At 37.4% G+C, this 17,438-nt stretch overlaps 1 protein-coding gene and 1 non-coding gene across 4 annotated transcripts in view; both read left to right on the forward strand.

Moving 5' to 3' along the window:
* Nucleotides 1-17,438, forward strand: part of SEZ6L (seizure related 6 homolog like) — a 259,733-nt gene that overhangs the window by 157,615 nt on the left and 84,680 nt on the right. For all 3 annotated transcript variants that reach the window (XM_051973023.1, XM_051973022.1, XM_051973025.1), the window contains exons 4-6: nt 6,271-6,463; nt 9,214-9,399; nt 14,835-15,000. In XM_051973023.1, coding sequence (XP_051828983.1) covers nt 6,271-6,463; nt 9,214-9,399; nt 14,835-15,000 — 545 coding nt within the window. The remainder of the gene's footprint in view (nt 1-6,270; nt 6,464-9,213; nt 9,400-14,834; nt 15,001-17,438) is intronic.
* On the forward strand, nt 685-790 carry LOC127546185 (U6 spliceosomal RNA). Its single transcript, XR_007950018.1, has one exon. It is a non-coding gene; the product is annotated as a U6 spliceosomal RNA (small nuclear RNA).

Consider the following 17,438-nt stretch of genomic DNA (forward strand, 5'->3'; position numbering starts at 1 on the left):
CACTTCAAAGAAGCCAAGGAAATTAGAAGATACAGTGAAGAGAGAAAATATCCCAGGCATAAATGACAACCAGGGAAAATCCCCAGAGTTGGAGATGGAGTATTTTGATCTTTTATTACCCTATGATGTGGCTTTAACCCCTTGATCCAGCAGTAGGGCCCATTCGAGTGATCCTCATCAGCTCTCTTTGAGATTTTCTCAGGAACTGTTCTTTTCTCTCCCTGGGGCCAGTTAGCCAAACTCTCAAACTTGGAGTTGTTCATGAGTCAACTTCCAAAACTAGCATTTCCCAGGAAAAATCTCTTCTCTGGCTATATTCCAGAATCACATAGCCTAAGAAATCAAGAACCCCCACCGTCCCTCCTCAGCTCAGGCAATACTGGCAGACGTGTGTGTGGTTCTGCCATATGATTCTGCAGGAACTCTTGATACTCCTCCACTACCCTGGGTGCCATCATCTCATGGCCTGGGCAAAACTACTTTCAGTTCTGACAACCACCCAGAAAGCCAAGAGCTAATTATGCAATTCCTACATGCTTCCATCCCAGAGCATCCATGAACCACTTTGGGAAGTGACTTATATTGGCTTTGCTTCCATCTCCCAAGAATCTAGGTTCTCTCTGCTGTTCTGTAGTTCATGTTAGAAACAAACACTCAAAAAAATATTGGAAGTGGCAAGTCACTGTGTTGCAATGGCAGCACATATACTAAAATTGGAATGATACAGAGAAGATTAACATGGCCCCTATGCAAGGATGACATGCAAATTTGTGAAGCATTCCATATTTTTAAAGGCTTTAGTTAAAATAATTTAAAAAAACAATTTAAAAAAAGAAAGCGGCAGCTCACTTCTTTTTAGTACATCTTAACAAAGGATTGGCTCCCACCAACAATAGTCTATCCTCCCAAGCGTTCCCAAGAATCCAACCAAAGACCCTATTAAACGGTCCCATTCACTGAAATTCAGACTTTAAGAGGCACCAAGAAGCAGCTCTGGATCCCATTTATGTCAGTCTCAAACAAATCTAATTAAAAGAGATAATTAGGGAAATTACATTTTATTAAAAGATATAGACAATGAAGAAATATAAAAAAAAAATTAAAGCAAGTCTCTCTGATAAAGGCTTTATTTCTCAAATATATAGAGAACTGGGTAAATTTTATAAAAATAAGAGACATTTCCTAATTGATAACTGATCCAGGAATATAAACAATTTCAAAAGGATAAATTAAAGCTATCTCTAGTTGGGAAAAAATATTCTAACTCACTATAGATTAGAGATAGACAAATTAAAACTACTCTAAAGTACCACTTCAGACTTTCAGAAAAAAAATGCTTGAGGGGATGTGGGAAAATAGGTACATTAATGAACTTTTGGTGGAGTAGTGAACTGATCCCACTGATGGTTGCATTCTGGAGAACAATCTGGACTTTTATCCATTTAGATAGATAGATAGGCAGACAGACAGACAGGTCCTTTTACTTTTTCTTTGATTTCTTTAGGTTTCAGAACTAGTATATATACCTGAATCAAAAAACAAGGAAGAGAACATATATATGTGTATGCATATATATATATATATATATATATATATATATGAAAATATTTCTAGAAGCTCTTTTTTTGTGGTGGCAAAGAATTATACATTGAAGGTATGGTCAACAATTGGGGAATGGCTGAACAACTTATGTCATATGATTTTGATGGAGTACTGTTGTTCTATAAGAAATGACAAGGGGATGGTTTTGGAAAAATATGGCAAGATCTAGATTAATTAATGTAAAGTGAAATGAGAACAATCAGGAGATCATTGTGCATAAAAACAGTAATCTTGTAATGATGATCAACTACAAAAGACTCAGCTACTCTGATCAATACAATGATCTAATATAATTCCAAAGGACTCATGAGGAAAAAAATGTTATTCACCTCCAGAGAGAGAACTAATGAACTCTGAGTAAAAATCAAAGTATAATTTTCTCATTTTATCTTTTTTTTTTTTGCTTTTTTGGGCAATATGGCTAGTATGAAAATGTTTCATGTGATATAATAGTATTTGCCTTCTCAGTGCATGTGGGGAAGCATGGAAGAGGAGAGGATTTGGTACTCAAAATTTAGAAAGAAAAGAATTCAACAAATAAAAAAGAAAGTTGAGATGAAACTGGATGATAAAGGGCTCTAAATGTCAAATCAAGGGTTTTATATTTTAACCTACGTGCAATAGAGAGATACTGAGGACTTTTGGATGGAAGTGTGACAGAGTAGGATCTAGTTTTATTTTGGTGATTATTCACAGGATGGATTGGAGGGAAAAAATACTAGAAGCAGGCAATTTCTAATTAGGAGTCCAAGTTAGAGATGCCTAGAGTCTGAATTAAAAGTGTGTGAATAGCAAAAAAGGGAAAGAATGAAGAGTTATTATAAAGGCAGGACTGACAAGTGTTGGCAACCAACTTGAATATGACAGAATAAGGAAGAAAAAAGTGTGGAGACACTGAAGTTGTGAGTTTGGGTAACTAGGGGGATGGTACCCTCCACTGAAATAGGATAAGGGATCCATGAAGAGAAAGAAGATAATGGTAACATTTTGGACAAGCTGAATTTGAGATGCTTATAGGATTTTGAGGTAAAAATGTCCCCAGGCAGTTGTTTATTCAGGACTAGCCCTCTAGAGAAAAATTGGGGTAGATATATAGATTGGAAACTCATCTGCCCAGAGATGATGCTTGAAACCATGGGTACTAATGAGATCACTAAGCATGAGTATAGAGAGAGAAAAGGCCCCAAGATGGAAACTTGGAAAATATCTTTTCTTAGAGAATATGACTGATGTCATCCACTGAAGAAGACTAAGCATAACAGATCAGCTAAAGAGGAGATTGTGTATGTGTGTGAAAGAGAGAGTGAGAGACAGAGAGAGAGAGAGAGAGAGAGAGAGAGAGAGAGAGAGAGAGAGAGAGAGAAAGAAGAGAGAGAAAAAGAGAGAGACAGACAGACAGACACAGAGACAGAGATAGAGACAGGGGGTAGCTATTTCAGATCCCTTCCTGCCTAGTGATTCTATTCTACTCTATATTATTCTATGTTATATGAGGATTATTCATGCTACTAGGGACTCTATCAGAAGACTTAGGTGGGATATAATGGCTGTAGAAAAGAGGTATATTCTTTAATCATATAATGAATGTGTTGGATTAGAATAAAGTCATCAGATAATCCCTGACATAATGGTTTCTTTTCATTTATTCTCCTTGACCCCCTAAGGAAGAATTCAGAACAATAGAAGATAATAGATGATTGCATCCATAGAGAAATGACCTTCCTATCTATTAGAACCATCCAAAAATGAGATTTCTTATCTCTTAAGGGAATGTTACAGTACTTAAGGATTTCCATCAAAGGCAGGTGAATTTATAAGGGATGTTGTGGATAGTGTCCATGTTATATATATTCTATGGACTATGACATTTATAATCCTTTCCAACTCTGAAACTCTGTGATTCTCTTGACTTGATTCCTGAAATTCACCAGCACTTCCAAGATATGTAATTTAGTCACTGTGGATAGCTCTCTAGTATAGATCCCAATTTTTCTATATCTTATCAACAACTTTATGAGTTACTGTGCTTTCTCTGTGTCTCTGTGTCTCTGTGTCTCTCTGTGTGTCTTTCTCTCTATGTCTCTCTCTTTTCTTTCTCTCTCTTTCCTCTCTCTCTCTCTCTCTCTCTCTCTCTCTCTCTCTCTCTCTCTCTCTCTCTCTCTCTCTCTCTCTCTCTCTCTCTCTCCCCTCAACAACTCACCACACCCTATCTCCAAATAAATAAAATATATTGCTTAACTAGTTAGGATGGTTCTTCCTTCTCTGGGCTATCCTCTACACCAAGTTCCTCCAGTGGGGCAGTGTAACTTCATTGTACCACGGAGTTGACATGATTAGTTATGTCGTCATAACTTTGTGAGATTGCATAGAATCTATTGCTACAGTGGGAGGGAATCTTAGGAACTGTCAAATCCAATACTCACATTTTACAAAAAAGGAAACTGAGGTCCATTAAAATCAAAATGCACAAACTGAGTCCTATTTTAAACAGACTGGAGGAGTTTATTATTTGATGACAACATAGGGTGACTCTCCTTTTAAAGGAAGATTCCTTCTTTAATGTAAATCATCCCAACTCTGAATAAATCTTTTTTGCCCAGTTGAGATTTTTGTATATTTGTGCCTCCTGAAATATTTGGAGGCCATAAAACATGATTTTTTTCTATAGATTTTAGCTAAGAGGGTTCAGAATAAGGAAGCCCTAGAAGTAGGAAGGAAGAATCCAGATTCAGTCTTGCCTAGTCGCACCTTAAACACCTATTTGTTTATTCAAATATTTGGTACTGAGAGGGAAGACCTCCACTATGGCTAATCATCCAGCAGATTGTAGAGGTCCAGATGTCATTAGGCTTCTATTTCCAGTGGTAGATGTCATGCACTTGAAAGGATTGGGAAGTGGATTTTATTCAGAAGTCTCAGTGCACCTGTGTGTGATTGAGGAGACAAATTCTTCCTCCTCATATGTTTTGTCTTTGTTTGATCTCTGTGCAAAAATAGATAAAAGGATGAAGATGAGAGAAAGGGGAAAGGAGACAGACAAATAGAAACATATAGACAGAGATTTTAAAAACTAAAAGAGAAGCAGATAATAGAAAAGGGGGAAAAAAACAACAGATAGAAAAAGATAAAGAGAGCTAAACAAATGCTGAGTCTTGTATTATTTCATGTTTTGTCTGAGCTCAAGATTCTTCCAAAGCCTCCTTTGTTCTATTTATTTCCCTCTTTCATCTTTTTTTTTCATTCATTTCCTTTACCTTCACTTCCCCATTGTCTTTTGTTTTCTCCTTATGGTTTTTCCTCTTCTTTTTTGTGTATTCCACTCTTGTCTAGGGCTCTTTTACAGTTTTCTTCTTTAATTGTTTCCTTCTTTCTTTCTTGTCCTCTTCTTTCTATCTTATTTTTCTATCTCTTTTCTTTTTGTTTTTTTTTTGTTTGTTTTTCTGTTTTCCCTTTTCTTTCCAGAGAAGGGTGAAGAGAGGGAGACAGAGAAAGGGAATACAAGAGGGTAAGAGAAACAGAAAGAAGTAAAATAAAAGATGAGAGCAGGGAGAAACAGAGGCAGAGAAATAATGAGAGCAAGAGCTGTTTAAGAGGGAAAGAGAAGAAAAATGCCAAAGGACAGACACAAGCCTCAGTATCATGGGACCATAGATTTAGAGCTGGAAGGGAGCTAAGAGATCATCCAGTCTGAAGTCTTCCCCTTATTTAATAGGAAATTGAAGTCCAGAGAGAGGAGCACTATCACAGGCACCATAATTATACTGATCTTGTTTCTCAAAGAGGCAACAATGATGCAACTGGATAGTCTAGTGAATAGGCTGCCAAGCCTGGAATCAGGAAGACTTCTCTTTCTGAGTTCAAATTCTACTTTAGCTCTGGACAAGTCACTTCACCTTGTTTGCCTTAGTTTCCTCATCTGTAAAATGAGGTGGAGAAGAAAATGGCAAACCATTCCTATATCTTTGGAGAGAAAACCCAAAATGAGATCATGATAGGTGGGACACAACTGAAACTCAACAAGTTCAACAAAAGAGGCAACATTGTTTATATAATGAACTAGTTCAGAATTAAAGGATGTGAGTTCAAATCTTGATTCTTCTACTATCTGTGGCACTTCAGGCAAGTACATAGCAGGCTTCTATTTCCTCCTCAGTAAAATATGAAGTTGGACTGAATGACCTAGAATGTCCCTTTCAATTCTAAATTTTATGTTCCTATGAGTAGTCCACAAAGGAAGCTTAGGGGAGACTTACGACTTGATGGGTTATATAGTGGAAGGTTTTGATTCATGGTTTAGAAACTCACGATCTTTGGTTCCTTGGACAATTGCCTTGAGTTCCCTGAGCCTTAGCCTTTAAAATAGAGGGATTAAACACTGAGCTCTAATGTTCCTTTCAGCTCTGTGATCTTATGATTGCTCCATTGTATAGTTCTTGAGTTCCGATACACAGTGGATGCTCAATGTATGTTTGTTTTTTGACTAATTGATACCATTCAATCTGGACTAAGCTTCTGGACAAAGTTGCCCAACTTCTGATTTCTATGAGGCAGCCCTCCCCACCATAATCCTATAGAGGGAGGACTAATTAAAGCCAGGCTTATCCTTGTGTCTACCTTCCAAAACTTACCTCACCCTGTCTCTCCTATCCTTGCTCCTTTCTTACCCAGGTGAAGAGTGTGAACCTGTCTGAAGGAGAGCTTCTCTCCATCAGAGGAGTGGATGGCCCCAACCTGGTGGTATTAGCCAATCAAACCCTCTTGGTCGAGGGACAGGTGATCCGAAGTCCAACCAATACCATATCCGTCTACTTCCGAACATTCCAAGATGATGGGATTGGAACTTTCCAACTTCACTACCAGGGTAGGAGCTGGACAAAGGTTTATAGTTTTGTATTATCTTGTGTTCTGTCTGAGCTCAAGATTCCACCAAAGTCTCCTTTGTTCTCTTTTTTTTCCTTTCTATTTATTTCCCTCTTTCATATTTTTCTTTAATTCATTTACTTACCGTCTCTTCCCTATTGTCTTTTCTTTCCTCCTCATAGTTTTTCCTCTCCTTTTTCTTGTACTCTTCTTTTGTTTTGATCTATTTTTACAGTTTTCTTAGAGAAGGTCATGTGATGAAAACAAATGTATATTTACTTTACTGAATATATATATATTTGATTGAGTGAGAAATTTGTTCAGGAATACATTTGGAGGAAAGACAGAAACCAAATAAGACAAGTGAGAGTTATAGACAGTAACCTTTGTTCCAATAGGTCCCTGTCCCAATTCCACATCCCACACACAAACCATTTTTCCATTTTTCCATTTTTCTTCTTTTTTAATACCTTCCTTCTTTCTTTTTTGTCCTCTTCTTTCTATCTTATTTTTCTATGTTTTCTTTTCCTTTTATCATTTTTGTTGGAATTCATGGGAGAGATACTGAAATACACAGGCTGCTGGAAATCCAAACCAGAATGGATCTCCTCTTGTGAGAGGATGATACAAGGAGACCGAGAGGCAGTTGTTGTTTTCTGACCTCTCTCCTCTTCCCTCTGCCTCCAATTCATCTCATTCCCAGTCCACAACACCTGTGTCAGCAAAGGCTGCTTTGCAAACCCTTCCGATGTTATGGTCCACAGCTGTGGAGGCTCTCAGAGAATTGACCTCTCCCTTAACACATTTCTTTGTTTTTTTTTCTTTTCCTTCATTTTTTCTCATGCATTTTTTCTTGTTTTCCTTCTTTTTTATTTTATCTCATCCTTATTTTCTTCATCCAGCTCCACATTTCCCTGGGGACTTAAACTTTCTCTACTCTTCAAGTTGTGTGGGTTTACAGAGAGTGAAATATCTGAATAAAAAGTGAGAATGGTGTCCCCAACATGTGGATAGCTAGAATCATCCAGTTTAGTAGCATGTGGACCAAATATATGCGGGCCGACTGTTTCATAAGTATTTCAACTCATGTGGACATAGGACATTGTCCTGTTTTTACTGTTGTTGTTTGTGTGTGGGGTGTGGTTTTCTTACCTATAACAGTATACGGTGGATTTGGGACAGGGACCTACTGGAACAAAGGTTACTGTCTATAACTCTCACTTGTCTTATTTGATTTCTGTCTTTCCTCCAAATGTATTCCTGAACAAATTTCTCACTCAATAAAATATATATATATATATATATATATATATATATATACATATATACATATATATATATATATATTCAGTAAAGTAAATATACATTTGTTTTCACCACATGATCTTCTCTAAGAAAACTATAAAATAGGAGTAGTAACAGTGTTGTTATTATTACTAATTCTTCCATCAAGGGCCAAGGAGAACCTGTCTAATAGCATCTTCACATAACTCTTCACATGTGTGAAGACGGCCATAAAGTCCCATCTCAAGATCTCCATCTCCAGGTCAAATCCTATTGTCCTATAAAGTCAACACCATCATGTTTCTCTTTCTATAGACACTCTCCAGCTGATCAGAAACCTTCCTAAAGTAAAGGCCAGTGAGATTCTTAAGTTCCTAATTTTATACACTAGGAAGGATACTATGCTATTCTTACATAGAACATTAGAGCTAGAATGTGCCTCCAAAAATATCTGGTCCAATCCACTTACTTAATCCATAATTTGTCGCCTGGAACCTGTAAACATGGTTTACAGTAATCAAGCTTAATCTCTTGGGACTTATCACATAATCATGTTAATTGGTCCATGATTCCACCCAAGGTTTCCCCCAGAAATATTAAAACTCTACAGTTCACTAGGCCTCCCTAACAAATGGAAATGTGTTGCAAGTACTCATACTAACAGAACATTAAATAAAATATATAGGATAACCTTTTTTTAATGCAATCAGTGATAGGAATTTGGTTTCCCAAACTAATTTCGAGGCACATGTCACAATCTATCTCACTACTCTATGATATGTGGTTTTTTTCCTCAGGAGATCAAGTCATAGAAGTTTATTTACTCCATTGATATACTCATAGGAATTTTTAGTGTTAGAAAAATGCTGAAAGATAGTGTGATATGATAATATTGAGCTTGAAATTGGGTTCAAATCCCACTCCAACCCTTATTGTTTACTCTGGTAATTGTTCTTTGGAGCTACTTCAGTTTTGCTTTCCTTATCAAGTACAGCACCTTCTCTGATACTGATATCAATCACTTAATTACTCTGAGTATTAAGCAATTCTTGAGGCTATCATTCTTATTTGGTATCATGGACCTTTTTAGGCATTTTTAGCCTTTTTAGCTAATAGGTTCCTTTCTCAGATTAATTTTTGTATTTTAATTCAGAGATATATGGTATACCTAAATAGATTGATATATTTAAAGCCCAAAATTCCTGGACACTAGATTAAGAACCCCTCCCCATGGTTATTATAGACCAGTTGCAATCTCCATTGATGAAGAACGCTCCCACATGGTGACTTCCTCCAAAAATTTCAAGTTAAGAAATATGATAAAATGCACAGTCTATGGTTGCCATGAGAAATCATCCTTCTTCATTAGTGCAAATTGGATTTCAGGATTTGAGGTGAATTCTTTGTTGTTGGATTGTCTTTTTTTTTCATCTTACAAAGGGAAGTGTTTGCTGTGTTTATTTATAGCCTTCATGCTGAGTTGCAGCTTCCCCCGGAGACCTGCTTTTGGAGATGTCACAGTGATGGACTTGCATTCGGGTGGGCTTGCTCATTTCCACTGCTATCTGGGCTATGAACTACAAGGCGCCAAGACGCTGACTTGCATCAATGCTTCCAAACCTCACTGGAGCAGCCAGGAGCCCATCTGCTCAGGTATGGTCTATGCAGGCAGATCAAGGGACGTTCATGCAAATGGATGGGGATAGTCCATTCAGGACCCTGACCTCACCTTTTCCATCTCAGATCTCAGAACCTCAAGGGAAGTGGAAGCAAGGAATATGGTTCTCCAAAGAAAAAAAGAAAAAAAAAGGAATGATTCCCCAGAAAAGGAAGAAGGAAGGGCAGGATCCTACACAGAATCACAGAATCACAATTTCAGAGCTAGCAGGGAACTCAGTGACCATATAGCCAACTCATATCTAAGTCAAGGCAACAAGCATTTGCTAAGTGCTTACTATGTGCCAAGAACTGTGTTAAATGATGAGGGTACCAAAAAAAGCAAAATGATGTTGTATAATAATCGGAAAGACAAAAAGTAAATACCTAAATATATACAAGATATATATTTGGAAGGCAATCTGAAAACAAAAGGCACTAATAAAAGGCAAGTGAGGAAACCTGAAAAAGTCTTCTGCATTGTAACATACTGAATAAGTGGTATATAGTTTCTCCTGGAATAGTTCCAACAAGAGGGACTCATTGTCTCCAGAGGATGGTTTTAGTCAAGGCTTATTGTTAGATATTTACCCCTAGAAGCCAATGGAGAGCAAAGAGAAATGTTTCAGGAGCTTCTGATTCTGAAGGCAGTGTGGTACAGTAAGAGATAACTGGTTCTGGAGTCAGAGAGCCTAGATTCAAATCCCAACTCTGATGCTTACTATCTGGTGATTTTGACAAGAAACTTAATGTCATCTGTCAAATGAGGGACTAGATAACTTCTAAGATCCCTCCAGCACAAAGTCTCTGATCCTATTATCAATGTGATCATATGTCTCTGGAATCACTCTACAAAACTGGAGAAAATAGGAAGATAAAAATAATAGTTCCTCAGGTTTACAGAACATTGGATATTTTCAAGACACTTTCATGTCCATTAGTCAATGTATTTCTCATATCCACCACTGAGAAGTAGAAAGAGACAAGGCAAGTATTTTGTGTTTTTGACAGATAAGGAAACTGAGGCCCAGGGGAGGAATGACTTGTGAAAGATCTCTCAATCAGTTGGTGCAACCTCAATTCTAGACCTGACTCGTATTCCTAACCTTTCTCTTTCTAACACAAGCATAGAATTTGTCCCAGCTATACCGCTTCCTAGCTGTGTGATGCTGGTCTGAGTTTATTCCTCAGATTCCTCATTTTCCAAATATGGGTCACTACCAACCACACATAATTGGGAAGAGAAATAGTTAAAATAATAGATGTTGAAACATTTTACAAAACTTATGGGTTCTCTAAGAATGACATGTGATGTGAGCATTAATACAATTACTATTGCTTGCTAGATGTGGATATAATTGCCCTCGAACATCAAGCTAAAACTAACAAATTGAACTTGAGAAGACTTAGAAGGTGGCAATTAAAGGAGAAGAGGGACAGAATTTCAGAATTTCAGAGATGGAAGGGACCCAGGAATCATCCCATAGAATCCTAGTTATATCTAAACAAGAATTATTTCTCCAACAACCCCACAAAGTGTTCATCCAGTCGATTTCTTAAGGTGTCCATTGAGGGGTAGTCCACATTTCCAGAGCAGCCCATTCTACTTTTGGAAGATTTCAGTTATTAGGAATATTATCCTTATGTAGTTCTTTCTTATCTGATATGAGCCAATCCACATTGTAGCAGGTGATGACACTATTTTCCCCATTTTCTCACGGGAATCCACTCTTTGTTTCTGTGACTTATTTCTCCTTAAATTATCTCCAAAGCTAGAAAATCTTGGAATTATTCCAAGAAGATCAAACTGATATTAAATTAACAATAATCAATTTACTTAATCACATAACGTTTACATAATACTTTATAAAGTTGGCCCATACTTTTCCACTAATGAATATGATATCTGTGAAGAGAATGCACATGTATGTCAGTCCCCAAGGTAAGTAGTAAGAGACATCTATTAGAAACTCCCAACTGTGAAACTGTGGTTTCTATATCCTCTTTCTGCCTCAGGAATTGTCCATAAAAGTTCTTTCAAGAGCATGGTTTCTATATTGAATAAATGTTTTCATTGTTAAACTGGTCTGACCCGTGCTGCTCTGGATTAATACTTCACTATGAGTAGAAGCTAAATTGGACAAGTCGATCTTCTAGTTTGCTTCTCTGTTCTACTTCTGAGCTGTTCTGCTTAGCAGGACTTACCCCTTGACAGCATTTGTAGTATCCATCATTTCCAAATTTGGTCTTAACCTTTAACTAAAATAGTATTATTATCTTTTGAGGAAAATGCAGCAAAGCAAGTTTATAGTAATATTGGTAAAAGTCTTTCCAACTCTATTAATTTGACAGGATTATTTTCCATCTCTCAGCAAACACAGGTACATTGCAAAGAGTTAGCTTCTGTCTTCTCTTTTGTATTCTACTCACTTCTCCTCCTCCCTTCCTCCTCCTCTTCCTTCATCTTTCTTTTCTCATTCTTGTCAACAAATAACAAAAGATAAAACCATGTTCTCTCCACTCCTCCTTCCATTTCTTTCCTCTGCCATCCTTCTTCTTGTCAACAATAAATAGCTTAAGAAAACAAACTATATCTTCTCAACTATTTCTTCCCCTCAGCTTCAAGCTGGCAGTTGAGAGATCAAAGTATATCCTTTCCAACCTATCACATGCAAATCAGTAACTGCTGTCTCTGAACATTCAGCAACTAATTTCTTTAGAACTAAGAAAGATTGATAGCCCAGACAAATAAACTGCCCAGGGTCACCCTCCTTACACTTACATAGTTCCTAAATGTGTCTTTCCACAAGTCTCATAAGTTCTGCCTTCTCCATGTGACAGTTCTTCAATACTTGAAGAGATATATTATATCCCACTCTATCCCCAAGCCCTTTTTCCTTTGGGCTAGCTATCCTCAATCCTTTCAAATGATCAAGGTGGAAGTGGAAGTTGATGCTCACTTCGAGTTTTTGTAGAGTCTTTATTTGTTGGTTTGGGGAGTTCATTTTCTATTATTCTTTATCACCTTCTCTCTCCATTTCTTTATCCTCCTCATTCTCCTTTTTCTTCTCCTTTTCTCTCACCCTTTCCTTCTTCTCCTTCTCCTTCTCTTTCTCCTTACAATAATAATTGCTAGCATTTATATTATACTTTGAGGTTTGCAAAGTATTTTATCTACTTTTATTTTTCTTGTTGTTCTTTTCCTTTTACCTCTCTTTTTCTGTCTTCTCTCTCCTTCCTCTCCTCGCCCTCCTCTTTTTTCTTATTCCTTTTTATTTCCTTTTTTATTCTTTCTCCATTTTGCCTCTTGCTTCTCCTTTTCTGTTCCCTTTCCTTTTCCTTTTCTGTCTTTTCTTCCTTCTTTTCTTTTTCATTCTCCTTCTTTGCCTCCTCCTACTTCTTCTCCCTTTTCTCTGCCCTTTCCTTCTCTTATTTTCTCTTTCTCTTTTTTTTCTTTATTCTTTATAAAATACCATTTAGTCCTCTCACATTCATTTTTATATCCATGCTAAATCAGAGAGGAATTAAACCCAAATTGTTGCTAAGCAAGACTGATGAAAAACCATGACCAGTAAATAAAAACTGAACAGAATCATCAGTTGATTTAATAAGGTAAGCAATGAAATCCAGGCACCAAAAGGGAGTTGGGCCAATCTTTCATCAGAAAGAGGCTCGATTCTGACCTTGTCAGGGTCTTCTTGGGAATGGGATACCCATCCCCCAGTCCTTTGAATGTACTGCATGAGAGAAAACTCTTTAGGAGTTGTTTTTTTCTAAAAGAGAATTAGAGATAAATATCAAAAGTACAAAATGGAGGGCTGTTATCTGAATGTCCCCTTCCATCTCACAGGGGGTCACTGAAGTCCAGGGAAAGGAAGTGACTTGTCCAAATTTACACAACTAGCAAATGGCAGAGCTAGAACTGAAATGCCAAAAGCTAAAGTATTCTGAAGCTATCTAAGAGGGGAATAGCCTCCAGGTATAAAAAGGCATATCCCTCCATACTTTGCTTTGGTCAGACCATATCTGGGGTCCTATATTTAGATCTAGGTGTACCATTTATGAAAGATGTTGATAAGTTGGAGCACATTCAGAAGGAGGGCACTCAATCAGTCAATAAGCATTTATTATGTACCTCCTAAGTGTCAGGCACTGTGCCAAGTGCTAGGCAGAGGGGTGAGGGTCTTAAGTCTACCCCCTTCTCTTCCTACCCCCAATTTATCTCATAGATACTTTGTATGTTTTTTTTTTCACATATACATAGGTATATGATATATAGCTATATATGGAAGAAGTAGCTTAATGGAATAAATAGGATGCTGATCTTCAAGGCAGGAAGACCTGGGTCTAAATCTAGTCTGAGTCACTATCCTGGAAATGACATTTGATCTCTCTGTGCCTCATGTATTTCATTCGCAAAATCAGAGAGGTTAAACACGATATAGTGGCAGCTAGGTGGCGCCATAGTGAACACTGTGCTGAGTCTACAATAAAGAAGATTCATTTTCTGGAGTTCAAATCCAGCCTCAAACCCTTACTAGCTGTGTGATCCTGGGCAAGTCACTCAATCTTATTCGCCTGTTTCTTTATATGTATAATGAACTGGGGAAACCACTCCAAATAAAACTGCAAATGAAGTTATGGAAAATCAGAAATGACTGAGAACAACAAAAATACATGGCAGCCTCTAAGATACCTTTTGACACTAAATCAATGAACCCTGCATAAGGTCATTCTCTCTTTCTCTGTCTCTGTCTCTGTCTCTCTCTCTCTCTCTCTCTCTCTCTCTCGTTTCTCTCTCTCTCTCTTTCTCTCTGTCTCTCTCTTTCTCTCCCCCTCCCTTCTCTCTCTCTCTCTTTCTTCCTTCTCCTCCTCTTCCTCTTCTTCTCTTCTTCTCTTCTTCTTCTTCTTCTCTCTCTCTCTCTCTCTCTCTCTCTCTCTCTCTCTCTCATCACAATATCAGTTTTTTTATGACAATTTTTTTTTGCCTTTGTCTTTGTATCCCCAATACCTAGCATAGCTCTTGGCACATGGTGGATGCTTAATAAATGCTTCTTGACTAGTTGGTTAAATTATTATAAGGATTAATTGAAGAAACAAAGAACATTTAACCTAAGAATTGTGTAAACCCAATTCTTCTGATGTGCAACCTCACTCTTTCCATCAGTTTCCCATCCCCCATCAAGGAATTGTGTTGTTGGTGTTCCTGGCTCAGTGTGGACCAGCCATACTAAAAAGGAGAGGTCAGGCCACAGATCACTTTAATTCTTTCTGCCCTTTTCCTCTCATGCCCCTACACAAATATAAGAATACAGATACTCTAGATCTTTCAGCCCTTACCCAAGGTGAGAACATGGTAGGGAAAGGGGAAGAAGTGGCCCCTACTTTCTCTGCCTATTCTCATTGTTGTATTTTGTATCCTTTGGACCCAGCTCCCTGTGGAGGGATTGTCCACAACGCCACCATTGGCAGAGTTCTCTCACCCAGCTATCCTGGGAACACCAATGGGAGTCAAGTGTGTGTATGGACCATTGAGGCACCAGAAGGCCAGAAACTACACCTACACTTTGAGAGGCTCTCCCTGAGTGATAAGGACAGGTAAGATCTTCAAGGAAACTACCAGTTTCTATACTAACCCCTCTTACTAGGCTTCAGAGATTCAGTCAATCATGCCACAGAACATGTAATGTCACAACTAGAAGAGATCTTAGAACAGGGGCCTTCAGAAAGGAAAATGTTAGAAGTAGGAGCAGCCTTACAAAAAGAAATATTAGAGCTGGGAAGAGCCTCAGAACAGGGAATGTCAGAGCTAGGAGGAGTCTTAGAATAGGGGATGGAAAGACTTAGAACAGGGGATAACAGAGGTGGGAGGGCCTTAGAATGGGAAATGTCAAGAGTTAAGAGCAGCTTTAGAATAAGGAATATCAGTGCTGGGAAGATCCTTAGAACACAGAATGTAAAGACTTAGAAGAGTGAATGTCAAATTTGGGGAGGGCATTAGAACAGACAATGTCAGCTCTGAGAGGCACCTTGGAATAAAAAAATATCAGAGCTGAGAGGGGCTTTAGCACATAAGACATAGAATTTCCCAGCTAAAGCATACCTTAGAGATCATCCAAATGTTGTGTTCTAAACTTTATTATGTCATGGATTCCTTTATCAGTGTCTTCTCAGAATTATGTTTTTAAACACATAAAGCACAATGTATAAGATTACAAAGGAAACTAAGGGTTAATCAAAATAAGGTATAATTTTTCCCATCAAGTTCATGAACTTCTTTAATATGTCTGTGGACCTCAGGCCAAGAACCCTTAATCTAGACCTACCTCCTCCTTTTCAGGTAGGGAAACAGAGACCCAAAATGTTCAAATTACTTGAAACACACCACAGAGTAAATAAAAGGCAAGCCCAGACTACACAAAAAGGTTTCCTGACACTCCATTGAGTGCCATCTCTACTGCCCCACAAAGCATCCCAAGAAATGCACAGCATTCCATTGTGGATGCCAATGTTTGTGTTTCCGTAACATTAGAAATTCAGTCTGGCAACAGATAATAAACTTCGTTTATGAGACCTAGTAAAAATCAACGGATAAAATGCCTGTTTATGACTTCATAAAAGAGACTTATTTAGTTGGTGGATTGTTTTTTTTTTCTTTTGCATAATGCCTGAAAAATAGAGATCCTGGCCAAGACCCAGCCTTCAGCTTTTTTAATAATAGTAAAAAATACCTTAAATTTGATGAGCACATTTCTTTTCATTTTAAATTAACATTTTATCGATGTCTTTTGTTTTTATATCAGTCATTTCCAAATGTGTTACTATATCCACTCACTCAAATAATCTTCCCTTTGTAACAAAGAAGAAAAGTTACATAAAACCATTAGTATAGAGATCACAGCTGATGACATATGTAACATATTGTGCCCATACTCCCCACATCTCCAAGGAATGGAGAATGTAGCCCATTATTTGTAGCACATTTTTCTTTTTGTTATTGATAACTTTGGTTATATATCTCTTTCACTTGGCATATGTTCTTCCTCTTCCAAGTAAGCCATCCCATGTTAAAAAAAAAAAAAAAGATGAAAATGTAAAGGTAAAAGGAGGGATTTAGCAAAACCCAAACAAGACATTAGCTATGCCTGACTACATGTGCAAAATATTCCATATCCCTCTTCTAGAATCTCTGCAAAGCAGGGAGAGAAGTGTTTTCTCCAAGACAAATAAATCTTCAAGCTATTTTTTCTTTGTTATAGTTTTATAATAGCACTTTTGCCTCCTTTTCAGAGTAAGAAAAAAAAAAGGACAAGAGTGGTAATGTGGTTTGTATGAAGTCATACACATGAGACAATAGCAGAACTGGGAATAAAACCTAGGTTTCCTGACATCCCTTCTAGTACTTTTCTGTGTCCTTCCCACCTTTGCAAATGAGTTGGGGAAGAACCTTCCCATAACCCTTCTTTGACGTCAAGTTTGTTCTTTATAATTTCACAACATTTATTTCCTTTTGTTTTATTATGGTTGTTCTTTCCATTTGCATCAATATGGTCTTGTTTCAATTGTTTTCTTAACTCTTCTTCACTTTGCATCACTTAGTATGTCTTCCCATGTTTTTCTATATTCATCACATTCATTATTTCTCAGAGAACAATAATATTCCATTGCTTTCATGTATCACAATTTGTTTAGCTGTTTGTTCCCCAGTTGATGGACATCTATTTTGTTTCCGATCCTTCTCTACCAGAAAAAAAAGGGCTATTGTAAATATTTTGGCATACATAGAGACTTTCTTTTTCCTGATGACTTCCCTGGGCATGAGCCTCATAGTGAAATTCCTATATCAGAGAGTAAAAACATTCTAGTCATTTTAGTTGCACAGTTCCAAATTATTTCCCATAACGTTTGTATTAATTCACCATTCTCTCAAAAACTCACTAGCATAACTATCTTCCCACAAACCTTCCAACAATGGCAGTGCCATTTTTTGTCATCTTTGTTAATTTGTTGGATATGAGGGAAAACCTCAGGGCTGT

Source organism: Antechinus flavipes, chromosome 1, assembly GCF_016432865.1.
Source record: "Antechinus flavipes isolate AdamAnt ecotype Samford, QLD, Australia chromosome 1, AdamAnt_v2, whole genome shotgun sequence".
In the NCBI taxonomy this organism is placed as follows: domain Eukaryota; kingdom Metazoa; phylum Chordata; class Mammalia; order Dasyuromorphia; family Dasyuridae; genus Antechinus; species Antechinus flavipes.